We start from the raw sequence: 15,592 nt of genomic DNA on the forward strand, positions 1-15,592 counted from the left end.
GATAAATATTTTGGAAAAAAGTTATATTCAATAGAGACAGGAGAAAATGAAGAAATATTCAACCACAGAAATATGAACAATGGATTAGGTGATCTTGAGGGAAACAAAACTGACCAGAGCTTAAATTTTTTCACTAAGTGATACTGCTGTTACAACCAAAGCTTGCATTCCATATGGAAGCATGGAAAAAGAATACACACTGTGACACCTGCATCATTATCCATCTTTTCTTATAAACAATTACAAGATCCCAAGTAACTTATTAGCTCCAACTTTAGACTTCAAATAAGATACAAATCAGCTGAAGATAGCCCTGATGAAAGCAGGAGCTTTCAGCTCTTGAGATGTCCTGGAGTGCCTAAAGAACAGTTTCTGGAAGTGGGCTTTACCTGTGTAAAGACTGAGGAGAATACTCTGCTTGCTCTCCCTTTGGTGGCCATGTAATACTCTGAAATCACTGCAAGGGAGGTTCAGGTTGTGCATTAAGGAATAGTTTGCAATGGCAAGCCAAAACAGGTTGCCTGAGGAGGCTGGAGTGGTGCTATCGCTGGAGGACTTCAGAATGGGTTAGACAAACACTTGTCAAGAATGACACATACATGTAGTTGATTGTGCCTTGGGGCAGAGCCACAGAGCAGCTGACCTTGCAAGGTTCCTTCCAATCCTGCTTTTTCTTACGTAAAGAGCATTATGCTGTTTCCTCCCATTCCACCTTCATCATTCAGAGTTTTCCTGTTCTGCCTTCAAGCTTTCCCTTATCTCCAGCTACTCTCCTAAAAATAACCTTTCTACTGCCTCTTTCACTATTTTATGCATATGTAGGAAATGCTTCCCGAACAAGATGGTTCTGTGGATGGACAAGACTGATCCCATCCATGGAAAAGGACAGGACTACTTCTCACCATTCGCAGCTATGTACCGTGGCTACAGAAAGGAAAATCTTACTGCAGGATTAAGACCTAGATATTCAGAAAAATTTTAGCCCCCAATAGGAACAGGGACTGTAGCTGACAGCTTTCTATATGCAGGGCAGAAAGAAAGGAAGTTAGATGTAGCTTTATTTTTCAATATTGGTTCTGGACATGTTTGCATTATGAGTCTGATACAAATTTTCCCACTGTTTGATGTGACAAAGCTGAAAGGGCAGTAGGTCCTAGTAAGCTTAACCCGAGCGTTCTCCTGTTTTGCTGAGAGGAGTTAGTTTGGGAAGACAAGGTAATTACACTACGTAGAGAAAAGCTGAGCTCAGACCAGAAGCCCAAACGGGTCCGACTGCAACACGCTGGGTACAAATCGACTTCGCTTTGAACATCTCCTTCCCTCGGTGCTGCTACCCAAGTGGGGGATGACCTCAGCCCCCCGCGGTTCGGGCAAGGCTGGAGCCCCTCAGGTTGCGGCCGGGCGGGCTCCGGAAAGGCGGCGCTGCGGGGGGAGTCCGGGGAGACCCGGGCAGGTGAGCGCCCCAGCACCTCGGCAGGGAGTCGCCCGCGGGCTCTCCGCGCGGTTCCCCCCGCAATTCACGTAGCGCCGAGGAGGACGGACCGGAACGGGAATTGCCAGCCCCGTCCCCGATGCGCGGCGGCGGCAGCAGAACGAGCAGCAGCAGCAGCATCGCCCGGCTCCGGCCCGCGGGCCCCGCACCGGGCTGCCGCTCCCCGCGTCGCCCGCCGGGAGAAGGGCGCGGAGCCGGCGGAAGGCGCACACGGGCCGGCCGGCATGAGGGGGCGCGGTGGGGCGGGCCCGGCACCGCCCGTGCCCGGCCCGGCCCGCGCACGTGGTGGGGGGGGCGCGGGCCGCCCCTCCCTGCCCGCCCCCCGGCGCGGAGGGGCGCGCTGTGCCGGCACCAGCCCTCTTCTCCCGTTTTTTGGGTTGTGGCTTTTTTTGTTTTTGTTTTTTTTTTTGAAGTCTTGCTTAACAAATTGCGCGTGATGAGCTCATGATGCCGCGCCCCCCCCGCCCAGGCTGGGGCAGGCAGGGGGACGTGAGGCGGGCGGGCGCGGCCAGCGGCGGGGGCTCTGCGCGGCCGGGAGGAGGGGGAGCTCTCGGTCCCACGCTGTTTACTGGACTCGGGTTGTGAGGCTTTTCCGTCCCTTTTTTTTTCTTTTTTTTTTTTAATATATATATGTATATTTATTTATTTATTGCCCCTGTCCCGCTGCGTGGCGGGTTGTTTGCCGCTCTGTTCGCAGGTGGATCCATGCGCTCCCCCGAGAGCGGCTCCGCCGCCGCGCAGCGCCACGCCGGGGCGGGGGGAGCGGCCGCCAGGTTCGGCCCCGCCGCCGCCGCTGCGGGGGGCGGCCCCGCCCGGGCTCCGGGTGGGCAGGCGTGAGGCGGGCGAAGTTTCTGCGCGGCGCCGGGCCCCTCCGAGGGACTGCGGGCAGGGAAGAGCCTGGCCCCGCGGTGCTGGGGGAGCTGACACCGCCGCCGCCAGCAGAGCAGCCCGGCTTTGGCCATGAAGAGGAAACAGAAGAGGTTTCTGCAAATGACGCTGCTCTTCACCGCGGCTCTGATTTTCCTGCCTGACATCGGCCTCTGGTCTCTGTACAAGGAGAAGCACCTGGTGAAGCCGCCCGAAGCCGGCGAGCCGCAGGTAGGTGCGGCGCCGCCCGGGAGCGCAGCCCCGCGGCGGGGCAGGGTAGGGCAGGGCGGCAGCCGCCCCTCGGGGCACGGCCCCAGTCTCGCCCCTGCGGGGCTGCGGGGGCCCGGCCGCGGCCGGGGGCGCGGAGCGGCAGCAGCAGCAGCACGTGTGCCTGTCCGACTGCCGCGCCGGAGAGAAAGTTGTGAGAGCAGCTGAGTGTGCCGGCTGGGCTTCCCCGGCGAGGGCGAGGGGTGAGCCGGCGCGGAGGCTGCCTCTGAAATTAGGAGGACGTGGGATTTTGTGCGATGGTGAGCTGAGTGTGATGCTGGGCTCTAATTTTCATTACAAGAAGTGGAGGTTTTAGTGCAACTTTTTGTTTGCCTGCCTCTCTGCAATACTTCTCGAACTGGTGTGTGGCTATAGGTCCACCGAAATTGATGAGATCCATGTAGATGTCTTACCACAGAGATTTTTTGTTTCCTCTTCTGTTGTAAATTCGACAGAAGTGACTGGCGGATTTTTTTTTCTCTTCTGAATATTACTATTGTGACCTGATGCTGCAACGCTGTGTTTAACTGCTTGTCAGAATGATGTCACAAAGAACTTCCAAATATTTTCAGTTTACAGTTTTCTCGATCACTGTTATTAATAAGAGCAGTTGACATAAGCTGTTTTTTGCTCGAGTTATTCTTCAGCTTGATGGGTTTATGTATGGCTCATAAATCCCAGTATGACCTGCATTAAGTGAAGTTTAGTTTTAAGGAGTTGTTGTAATGCACTTCTTTATAACCCTGCCTTTACCAAAGCTTGTGTTTGTTCTGTTCAACAGTACAATTACACTGTAATTGTCAGTGTAATTTAAATATAACATGAATGTTTCATAGATCATTGGTAAGAAATTATGGGATTGTATAATGTTTTAGCTTGTTTACCCCTTACATAGCCTTCACATTAGAGTGTATTAGATGGCATCATATATCATTTTAGTGTATTAGTGGCCTTCATTTCAAGGGTCATCACCCATGTACGGTCAGTGGCTTCAACTGAGCAATAACATATTTGATTCTTTGTTAATAAGGGTATCCATTACAGAAGTTAGTCCTCCAAAGTGTCGTAACTTTGGTTAATGAAATATGCTGAATATTACTAGAGGAGGAAGTTAAGGATAGCTTCTTAATTCAAAGCTTGCTTTATGTTTCCATGGGTTTTAAAATGCAATAGGTGTCAGGTGCTAAAATTTAGTTGGAAGTAATTTCTGCTGAAAGAAAATTATGCATGATCATAAGTGTCTGTCATTAGTTTACAAGGTGCACACTGCAGTCTTTGCAGCTTCTAATTTACTTTGTGACTTAGGAAAGCTAAGGTATTCAATGCAAGTAATGATTTCCATGTGTGCTGCATGGCTCTTTAGGACACACATGCCTTGAAGAAATTTCTAATGTTCAAGAGCGCTCTCCAAGTAGAACATGATTTGATAACACTGAAAGGGAGGATTTATTAAAAAAAAAGGTACTGGATAAAGTGGTGTAAGACATGGATGCTAAGCATATGTAAAGGACTTTCTAATGAGACCCCCAAAAAATTTTTCATTCTAAGTTTTCTGCAAAGGTCTTTTTGCTACCTTCCTTTTTTCTCCCCCCCCCTTTTTTCCCCCCTTCCCTTTTCTCCCAGTCTGAATACTAATTGAACAGTAATGGGACTGTTTAATGGAAAAACAATAAAAATGAGCAGTGAAACTTTGAACCTTACAGCTGACTCTAATGTAATTCTGTTATTATGCTAAGTATTGAAATAATGTTGGCAATGTCATTACCCAGTGAGGATGGAAGGTTGAAGTACAGACAAGTAATGCAATTAGGTTACTTATGTCTTTTGATGTGTACATTATAACCCAAAATACTTACAAGGAACAGGTATTGAAATACAAGTTTGAGTTCAACTCCCTGAAATATAAAGAAAATTTTAAGACATCTTTGCAACTACCCCTAAAAATGAGGGTAGTTTCTTTCATACTAGGAAAGACGGCATTAGAAATAGTATCCTAGTAGAAACGTAACTCCTTTTTCCCTATTAGGTTAGTAGCAGGTGCAAGAATTTAAACACTCAGCACAGTTATTCTTTGCCCTTGAGGTATTCAATTTCTTGAGACTTTGTGTGACTTAACACAAGTTTAGAGGTCAGTCCTACTGAAACTGCAGCAGACTTTTCTTATATATTCTAAGATCGTGTTAGGTTACAAAGGTACATGTGTAGAGTCAGCACATCATGCTAGTGATGTGCAGTTGGACTGTTGTGGTGTGTCCTGATCATGGGAGAGATGCAGAGCTGTCTGTGACTTCAATAATTTAGTTACAGGCTGAACTGGTTTTGCCTTCGTGAGTAAATTGAGTGTCTAGTTGGTATTCTGACCGTGACAGTAGTGTTTATAAATGTGCTATCTTGTTTTAAGAACAATTCATGTTAGAGATCATCAGGTGGTTTTGAGGAGACAGCATGGTAAAATGATGTTTTGACTACTTATAAATTAAGGTTTCCCATTCATTGCTGAAACAAACATCCCCAGCCTTCCCTGTGAATGAGGGCTCTGTCAGCCTCTCCCACCACTTCAGCTGCTTGCCATAGCACCAGAGTGAAGGAGGGATGGAAGTCTGATGGAGCAGGTATTGATATCCTGACAGCAGTAAGCAGAGAAGCTGTTCAAAAGCAGTCCACAAGGCAAAAATAGTCTGTTTCTATCAATGGTAGAACAGTGTCCCCTGGGGACTGTGTCATTTCCCAAGCCTAGATGAGGCACTTGCGTTCTTTACAGCTCTCTAGAAATTCTAAACTAAGAATTCCAGCAAACTAATTTGACTTTTTTTTGTGAAAATAGTGCTGCAATAAGTTACATAAGATTTTTTTTTGTTGTTCTGCAAATTCTGTTTCTGTGTAGAGGAGCTCTTCCTTAGGAAAAATTGAAAAATGAGAAGATGATACAGCTGTGATTTCAGACAACATTAATGATTTTGATCATTACAAAATTGAGCTTTACATTAATTCTATAAACATAATGAATCTCTATAAACCTTTGTTTCTATGAAACTTTTTAAAGCTATCATGTTTTCACTTGAGAACTTGACAGGCTTGATTTTTGTATTTTGGTTATTGTTATTTACTTCTGGTTTATCATATTATTTAAAGTGGAGCTTCAAGGATAAATGTACATTTAAAGGTTCTGAGTTATGTGGTGCAACAAGATTTCCATAAAATACAGATTGACATAAATGGTAGACTCAAGGGAAAAAAAATATAGTTTATTTCTAGTTTAATCTTTCTAAGACTGCCTTCCTTGCTATACTGTGGGAATAAGGGAAATAGAATAGGGTATTTCTATTGCCTTTTTTAAAAAGAAGTCTTAGAAATTCCTTAAAACATTATGGTGTCCTTGAGGTTTGATTACAGTTTTTGCAGTTAGTTTAACTTTGGAGGGGGGGAGTTTGTTTGTTTTTGTTTTGTCATTGGGATATTATGTATGTGATGTAAGTATCTTGTCTGATCTTTCAATAAAATTCCAAGACCAGGTGTATGGATACCAAGTTATACTGGTAAAACTTGTAACTTCAGTTTTGTTTTCTATGGAGGAAAAGCAGCAATTTAAATGCAACCGGTAGGATGTAATCCTGTTATCTCATCCCATCTAAAGCTAGTGCTACTTTGTTTGGCTACAGTAAGGTTTTAACCTTGTCTGTTCATACATTGTCAGTATATGAAGCATAACTTTGTGTAAAAGTACCAAATTTCTTGCAGCAGTTTTCCAGTGTCTGTTATGTAGGTATTGTGACACATGTTTCTTTCTGTCCCCTCTGCATGGGAGGCCAGTGTGGGTGATGACTGAAAGGAGGGCAGTCTGGTGAAGTAACCCCTAGTACATTTCAACTTCATTTTCTAATTTTTTTCATTTGTCACATCCCTGCTTCCTGGTGTCAAATCTCCTCGCTTATAATTGAATTGAACAGCAGCATCTCTTAGTCACAGATGCTCTGTAGTACTTACAGGTCTCTTACTGAAATGCTTTATGATGTGTAAAGTAAGGAAAGAAGGTAGATTTCTGGCTTTGTTTCACATATGCTCTGGTATTTTTTTTATTTTCGTGCAAGCATGGTGTCCAGAACAAAGGGCAAAAGCTGTGCTATGAGGGGGAGAACGTTATTCCATGGGATAGTCATGGAGCTCTCTTTCCATTGTCCTGTGGAGCCTGTGCTGGTTAGCCCCAATATTATACTTTACTCATGGGATAGCGAGGTATGGATTTAAATGAACTCCTTAGGATAAGGAGAACTTAGTCCTTACAAATCCTAGGCCTCTATTGTAGTTGGCAAACAGGCACAAAATTGACTTACTAAGCCTGGTGGTTATGAAAGTAGTGACTTCGTCTTCTGAATCCAAAAAGCAACTCGGCCTGAATTCTGTCTTGCAAACAGTCATTAGTTTCTGAAGTCTGTGAAAGAAGTGAAAATTTAAATTTACCCCAGAATGCAGTGTTTCCTACTGTTTAGCACACAGGTTTTGATAATCATAAATTTTCCAGGACAGTTAACCCTGTCAACTCACTATTGATGCCAGCAAAGTACAAAGCTTGGTTTGGTGAATTCTGTTTCTGGTGCATAAAAGCAGCATCTTGACAGCACAAGTTTCTTTCTCCCCCCAACCCCCACAATTTTTTTTCCCTTGCTTTTCTGGTTGATCTCAACAGCTGCAAAATCTTGTACAAAATATGGTTTGGTAAGGACATAAATATACACCTATTTTCTATTATTACACTCTTAGGACACTGTCAGTTACTTCTGTATTTAGTTCCACTGTCTCAGTTACTTACCTTTGCTTTCACCACAAACTTATGAGACAGGAGAGTTTTGTTTCTCTTTAGCAGAGGAGTAAATAAAGTATAGAGTGACAAACAGGCTCAAGTCTACAAAAGAAGCTGCTTGACTGCTGCTGATGTTTATTTCTACTATTTTTGGAGAATACCTGTCAGACCATAAAAAATACTGATAATATGAAGCCTCAGTTTCTCTGGTCAGTTTCTGTTCATGTGCTGTTCCAAGCTAGCCATTGTTTCTCTCCTCAGAGCAGTAGTTGGACCTGTTGTCTTCAATACTCCTTTTTTTTTTTTTTTTTTTAATTTATTAATGGTCCTGTTAATTGCTCCACTGATTGCTGTGCTGCTGTGCCAGCTCCAAGAGTCCTTGTACCTGGTGTGACAAAACAGAGTTTAGTGCCTTAAACTGCAGAGCATTGGCAACCTGAGTGTGCCTTTTAGGTGTTTTAAGTCACACAATTAACACTTATGTAATTCAGTTCTTTTACCTAAATTGTTCATGTATAATTTCATTCCCTTGTATATATTGGAGCCTATTGAGGAAAATATAATTTGAGTTCTAAAACCTTTGTTACTTTACTGCCAAAAATAGTATTGTGTCTTAAAACAGTATGCTTCTGTTGTATTCAGTATACCAGAGGGAGCCCTCCTGTGGTTAATTTAATACCTATCAATTTTCAGGAGTGTTACTAAATAGAGTGTATCTTACAGGATAAAATAGACTGGTTTGGAGATTTAATTTTCTTTCTATTTAACTCAGCATTTTTAATGCATTTTAGCTAATTTATTGTGCATAGTAATTTTGGCTTAATCCAAATCAAAACATAAGATCAAGAAACCTCAGTGCATGCCGACTCTTGGACTTGTAGAAAGGCTGCTGTGACAAAGGGGATTCCATGGCTGTATTGAAGCAATGGGGTACAAAATTGCTCAATTATGAGGGGGGATACCCAAGCTATGTTTTGTCCTCCCTCTGGGATGAGGTGCTCAGTTCTTTCTTAAACTTCCTCATCTCCCTGTGTAGGCAATTTCTCTTGTGTCTGGCTGTGAAGGATTGCAGTGGAACTATAGGTGGGTCCTGGTCAGGAGCCAGACTGCACTGTGTGTGCTGTGTGTGTAGGCAGGTGTCTGTTCACACATAGAAGAAAGAACAATTCAGCTTTTCTCTTGTTTTTAATGCTCAGACAGGTAACTTATGGTCTTTGTTTATCAATATGCTGATGCACACATTTATAGCAATTGACTGCAGCAAAACTGTGTGTGTACTGACTGCTTTGATGGATTTGGGCCAGGAGCAGACATCTCGGCTACTTTAAATTAGTCTGGAAAAAATTAATTCAAAGATCAACAAGTTAAATGCAATGCAACTCAGGAATCCCAAACTAAAAGTTCTGCCTGTATTGTAAATGTTCCTCATGGTCAAAAGACCAAATTGTGCTGACTGAAAGCAGTCCCATTCTTTTAATGTTTTGGGTTTTTTTTAATGTGAAAAGGCTTCATTAGGAGATGGCAACCTCTGAACCTTCGTTCTGAGAATTCCAGTGTGTCATGTTTTAACTTTGGCAGGCAAGTAAGCACCACACCACTGTGCTCCCACTCCCATCTCAGTGGGATGGAGGAGAGTATCCAAAGGGTAAAAGTGAGAAAACTCGTGGGTTGAGGTAAAGACAGTTTAATAGGTAAAGCAAAAGCCCCACATGCAAGCAAAAAACACAGAATCAATTCACCATTTCCCCTGGGCAGGCAGGTGTTCAGCCTTCTCCAGGAAAGTTGGGCTCCATTGTGCATAATGTTTACTTGGCAAGACAAATGCCATACTGACTCCTGTTGTCACCTCTTCCTTCAGTTTTGTTGTGACTCTGATGCCATATGGTATAGCATATCCCATTGCTTAGTTGTTTTCAGTTGTATCTTCTCCCAGCTTCCTGTTCAGCACCAGCCTCCTCACTGTCAGGGCAGTTTAGGAAGCAGAAAAACACCGATGCTGTGTAAGCCCTCCTCAGCACCAACAAAAACATCCCTGTGGTATCAGCACTGTTTCCAGCACAAATCCAAAATACAGCCCCCGACCAGCGGCTGTGAGGAAAATTAATTTTATGCCATTTGCAATCAGCATGTAATGTAAACGTGTTTTTGAGGTCAAGCTCTGTAATGGTTCGTTGATTTCAATCTGATTTTGACAGTTGTCACATTTGGAAGGGTTTCACTGTGATATTCTTGTCTGGGTAGTCTTATTCAAGACATGTCTTCAACAGAGAAACCCTTTCCTTGTTCTTTTTAAGAAACACCATGGGAGAGACCTGCTTGTGATTGTTTGCTCAAGAGGTAAAGAAGAGGAAGAAACTCTTTGGCAGGGATTTTGCAGGATTTCATGCTTATTTTTCAAATTCTTTACCTTCATTTCTATGATTTTCACACATTTTTCTGTGACATGGCTCCAAGTCTTTGCAAACAGCCAGTGATCCAAGTCAGCTATTTAGTCACCAAACTAATAACAAAGAGAATTGCAGGAACAAAAACGATGAAGTGTATGTCCAGCTAACATAGAAATATCTAGGCCACAATATCCCACTCTCTTCTGGATGCTTGTACTCCACAGGGCCAGAGCTGTCAAGTTTCTGTTCAAGGTCATATTTCACAGGGACAGCGTTTCCTTATGCTGTCATTTTAAGATCTCTTGGGAGATACTATTGAAGGAATTTCCTATTATATCCTTCTCTGGTCGAATCCTGTTTATTGAACACCTCTGCCCTTAGGAAGCAATCACTAGCTGAAATATGAGGCTTTCTTGTCACATGTGGATTTAACAGATAACTACAGCATCCATTTCCACACCAGCACCTCCAGCTGTTGGTTACCTTCCCATGCCAGAAATTTTCAGCCAAATCCCTGATGACAGTACACAATGGTATTTGACAGATGCTTCATTGGATCATCTGAAACCACCTCAGAACAGTATAAGCCTAACTGCCAGACTTTTCTCTGAAGAAGCTGAAGAGTATTTTTGTGTTGTCTTCAGAGACATGTGAACAGTCACCCCTATGAGAACTGTAGCAACAAGAAATTTGGAGATTGGTGCCTCTGGCAGTGCCATGAATGCGCAGTGCCATGAAACTTGTCATGTTTGTTTCAACTGAGATAGCACATCCAGTGCAGTTTCCTGTGAGTTGACAGTTGTTGGTTTTTTTGTTTGTTTCTTTGTAATGTGAAATTTACAGTGCAAACTGGATATAGTAGACTAGAAAATCTGGCCTGTATGATTTAAATGTTTAATTGATCAGTGATAAACCATTGATTCTGTGCCTAAGAAGCAGAGGCAATTGAACAGTTTTCTTCTCTGCTACACAGTGGTTTATGACAGCATGCGATACTGCTAAGAGATTTGGCTAGGCAGTGTAATTATCTAAACTAAAATTTTGTCAGGACACCAGTATTAGTACAAGGTGCTTTAGAAAATGGATTGCTCACTGAAGTGTGTAAGTGTAGATTTATCAGACTAACTTAAGGAGCTCATTTGCCTAAAGAAGCACAATTTTTCATACTTGTATTTAGAATAACAGATGTGTTTATTTAGAAAATTTTAGCCTGTTTACTTATTTTTGCTCTCTGTAAATAGTTTTCTATTACTTAAATACTAGGAGAAGGCAGGCAAATATTTAGGACAGGTAAGAACATTTCATAGCAGTCTATGACAAGTTCCATTTATAGATGAAGATGGCAAAGAGGAAGGAAGGACTCCTTATGTCTCTGTTCAGAGCCAATGCCTGGGAAATACAGGCCCTGCAGTGTTAATGGCTTCTCTACTGTGAGATTAAGTATTTTATCCCATATGTTTTTGCCTCACTGTTATTGAAATCTCCCAATTTTGCATTAGATAAAACAATTTTATGTCACAGGCAGTTTGTCTTTCTGTTTTGTCATCCAGTCCCTGGGCTAAAATTTGCAGTTGTAATGTAACTTTTGGGTGAAGTTTGTGTAACTTTGCTGAAACTTTTTGATTGTGTCCAAGGGAGCAAGATCAAACAGTGCACATGGCCTGGAGATGTTTGTGATGTTCGCCCCCACAGGAGATAGCTCCAGCAGATACAGGCAACTGAAATACCCTCTGTGCAGATTAACTTCATTCACCCCTGGCAAAACTTCGCTTGTCCCTGGCACAGCCTGCACAGATGCAGCAGTAGTTAGCCAGACATAATTACTAGATAACTTGAGGAGGGACTATAAATTGCACCAAATCTAGTGCTGATGCCCCATCCTTCAGTGGTTCTCCAGTTCTGAATCATCTGTCTTGAACAGAATTCATACATCGTTTAATGCAGTAGTTGACTTTTTTAATAAGAGAGCACAATGCCTAATGTGATTTTTCAGCTCTTATTTTCAACATAGCAGCACACTTCATCTCTTTCTGCTTTTTCTCTTTTTTATTTGCTTTTTCTTGGGGGGAAGCCCTCCACATTTCAGATTATTTAATGTTTTTGATATCCCACTTAGTTCCTGGGTGAATTACTGTATTGGACTGAGTTGTGTAAATTTTTTAGATTGCTTTTTCTGTAGAGCAGTAGTTTCACATTAGCATGGAGAATGCACTTAAAAGACACATTAATGCCATTCAACAAGCAATATATTTATATTTTTCTCAGACTCTGATAAATGACTACATTTTGAGTTGCATTTGTTATGGGTACAAAATGAATGACAGACTTGAATGGATGCTGTTTTTGCAAAATTGCTCAATATAAACTAAAGTGACATTCAAATTGCTGATCAAATTTTACAATTATGACACCAGTATAAAAATGTAAATTCAGAACTTTTATGACATTGAGCAACAAATTCTCCTCTAAAGTTACAGAATCATTAAAGACACAACACAGATGAGAATAAAAAATACTTGTGATGGCTTCAAAAATTAGCAGGGATAAAAGTTACATACAAAAGTCTCACAGTGAAATATTTCTGCAGTATATGTGACCTGTGTTTCACATCAGATTAAATCTTTTCCAGCATCCTTGGGCATCCTTGGCATAATTTACAATAATGGTGAAGCAGTGGAAACTTCTCTAAGCGCACGGAGATGCTCCTCCATGGAGGTCATATTTTATTTTGAGTGATATTGTTTGAACTATGGTGAGAGAAGTGTGATTTTATATCTCTGTCTTCCCTAAAGTAATCCATTTCAGAAATACAAGAACAATGTAAGTGCAGCTAGAACAGATATATAAGCCTATGCTTTGCTAACATGAAAGTGAAGTTGTGTTCACCTCCACCAACTGCTTATACGAATGGATTTTGAAATCTGCCATTTTTAGCAATGTAGACAGATGTGCCGTGTGATCAGAAGGGGCTTCAGAGGAGGACAGGAAACTTGCAGAATTCCATCAGGAAAAGCAGGAAAGCTGCAGAGGGATGGGAAATAAATTTGACTAGAAATAAGGTCCATTACCTTCTGTCATCTTCCCCCATCTTTCCTGTCTTCTTCCTCCCTCAAGAGAGTGTGCACCAAGAGCAGTAAAGATGCTGAGATGTTTAAACCCTTTTCACACAAAGTGTTGAGAGGAACTATTTGACAAAATGTTGTTATTAATGAGAGACTTTCTGTTTCATTTTAGTTGTTGTAAAACTGAGGTGGTTTCTAAGTGCTGTAGTGCATGTGCAGACCCCACAATTGTGCAGTCGCTGAAGAGAAAGGTGTTTTCTTTGAAGCAACTTCAGTATGAACATGTGAGAGACATTTTTCTTCAGATGCTGAAGACTCACAACAGATGTCTCCTTCAGAAGCAATGAAGAAAAAATGCATTTTATATTGGGAACAAGGAAATGGAGATGGTATCATGCTAAGCAGCAACCTGCTTCTGCATCTGGAATGGATGTGAATGACAAATGAGCACAGGACATTCTGCTGGTTTCAGATGAGGCAATTTAGAGTAATTTTCTTCATAATTTCTGGTATGGGGCTGTGTTTTGGTTTTGTGCTGAACACAGGGTTGGTAATATAGAGATGTTTTAGTTGTTGCTGAGCAGAGGTTGCACAGAGCCAAGGCCTTTTCTGCTTTTCATAGTGCCGTGGTGGGGAGGAAGGTGGAGGTTCATGGGAGCTTGAGAGGAGACACAGCCAGGATGGGTGACCCAGGAATATTCCAGACCATCTGGCATCGTGCTCAGCATATAAAGTGGAGGGAAGAAAGAAAAAGAGGAGCAACATTTGAAGTGATGGTGTTTGTCTTTCCAGGTAACCATTAAATGTGATAGGGCCCTTCCTCTCCTGGAGATGGCTGAGCACCTGCCTGCCCATGGGAAGCAGTGAATTAATTCCTTGTTTTGCTTTGCTTGTGTTCGTGACTTTTTTGTTCTCTATGAACTGTCTTTATCTCAACCCATGAGTTCTCTATTTTTTATCCTTCCAAGTCTCTACCTGATCCTGCTGGTGGGGGAGTGAGTGGCTGTGTGGGGCTTGGCTGTTGGGTAGAGTTAGAACATGGCAGAGAACAAGGCCAGGACTGTGCACTTCATAACCTCTTCAAAGACATCGATTTTAGAAAAACTTGCCACTTCTTTGTGTTGTAGAAATGTTTGTTCTGTGATCTATAAGAGTAAAATCTTTCTGAATTAAGTTTAAAACTAAAATTCAGCGAGACTTGAAACTCTTCTTCAATGCATTTTAAAGAAATTGTTAGTGGAATAGATTCCTCAGAGATAGTTGTTAGTGTGGGTTTTGAGTTTTTCCTTTTACTTACATGTATATGTATGTATATGTGCACTCGTGTATGTTTGTTTATGGGCAGAAGGTGAAGAGACCATCTTTGCTTCCTGCCGGGAGAGGGTATATATTTTTCTTAGTGTAACATGCTGCCAACAGTCTTGAGAGGAATGGAACAATTTTGTGAAAAACACTATGTGAATACATGGAGAAGCATATGTTAATGAGGGTAAATTGGGCACAAATCTACAGTGTCTTTGGCATTTTTAAGTTGGGGTTTTTTTAATAAATTTGGAGGTTTTTGTTTTTGTCTCTCATCCCTCTTTAAAAACAGATTGCATGTGGGCTGACTTTGTTCAGTGTTTGAACAGCCATAACTTCCAACAATCTACTGAATGTTTTTTCCTCCTCTACTTGAGAAGACTTGAAATCTGTAGTAAATAATGATGTTGGCTCATTTCATTTATGCCCTTGATTGTTTCCAGTCTTTCCTGTTAGTCATGTCTACTCTTTAGACAGTGGACTCACATACAGATTTTTTATGTGTATGTTTGTTTAGGAAACCGTAGACAAGATTGTTCAAAAATAACTTGCCCAAGGCTGCTGTCCTTATAACACACTTTGCTAATCTCCTAGTTTCCTGGTATGTGTGACCAAAAATCAAACAACTGACCTTCTCTTCCATTTAGTAACCTTCTTCATATCACAGATTGATCTTCAATTTACTGATCTGGTTGTTCGAGAGACCAGCTACTATCTTTTAATAAAAATGGAGAAGCCGCCAGAATGTTAGAATGGAAGTGACAAGAAGGAAATATGTAAGTAATAAAAAAATATACACCAAGGAAAATAATAAGGAAAATACAACTCGTCAAATATTCTTCTTGAATTTCCAAGTTGTGTTGTTGTGCTTCTTATGCCTTCTCTTTCATGTTCGAATCTGCATGTCTGGCATCTTTTGATACTATATTATGAGTTTTTTAAATGCATACTGACTGCAACTTTGCTTCTCTCTTTTAATTTATTACAGCATATTAGTAAAGCTGCTTTGGAATACCCTGGATTAATGATGCATTTAAACTGTTTTAAAACAACCCTAGGCTAGGTCAATTATTGAAGTAATGCCAGCGAGGAATATTTTATTTTGATTGCAGTAAGCTCTTAGTTTTATGTTAACTGCATTGTACAAACATGACCTGTGGGCTTTTAATGTTACAATGAGTTGGAAACATGTGAATAAAGCATGCTTTGCATTTGCAAGGAGCAACCTAACTCTCCTTCTTGAGTGGAGATTCTAGCTTCTATTCCTTGGTTGTACACGGGGTCACATTTTTGTGCAAGTGCTCTGAGAATACAGGGCACCGAGATGTTTTTGATATAAAGGGAGGGGATAGTGAGGTGTGGGTGCTGCTTCTGGCATGTTAGGCATCACTGCCATCACCCCTTCTGATACTGGTTG

The 15,592-nt window shown here is 41.8% G+C and overlaps 1 protein-coding gene across 1 annotated transcript in view; it reads left to right on the plus strand.

Annotated features, from left to right (window-relative positions):
• The first annotated feature begins 2,157 nt into the window (after positions 1–2,157).
• GALNTL6 (polypeptide N-acetylgalactosaminyltransferase like 6) overlaps positions 2,158–15,592 on the plus strand; it is a 435,529-nt gene continuing 422,094 nt past the window's right edge. The window contains exon 1 of the mRNA XM_036381717.2: positions 2,158–2,590. Coding sequence (XP_036237610.1) covers positions 2,453–2,590 — 138 coding nt within the window. The 5' untranslated portion in view covers positions 2,158–2,452. The remainder of the gene's footprint in view (positions 2,591–15,592) is intronic.

Source organism: Molothrus ater, chromosome 4 (genome assembly GCF_012460135.2).
Source record: "Molothrus ater isolate BHLD 08-10-18 breed brown headed cowbird chromosome 4, BPBGC_Mater_1.1, whole genome shotgun sequence".
NCBI classification, from domain to species: Eukaryota; Metazoa; Chordata; class Aves; order Passeriformes; family Icteridae; genus Molothrus; species Molothrus ater.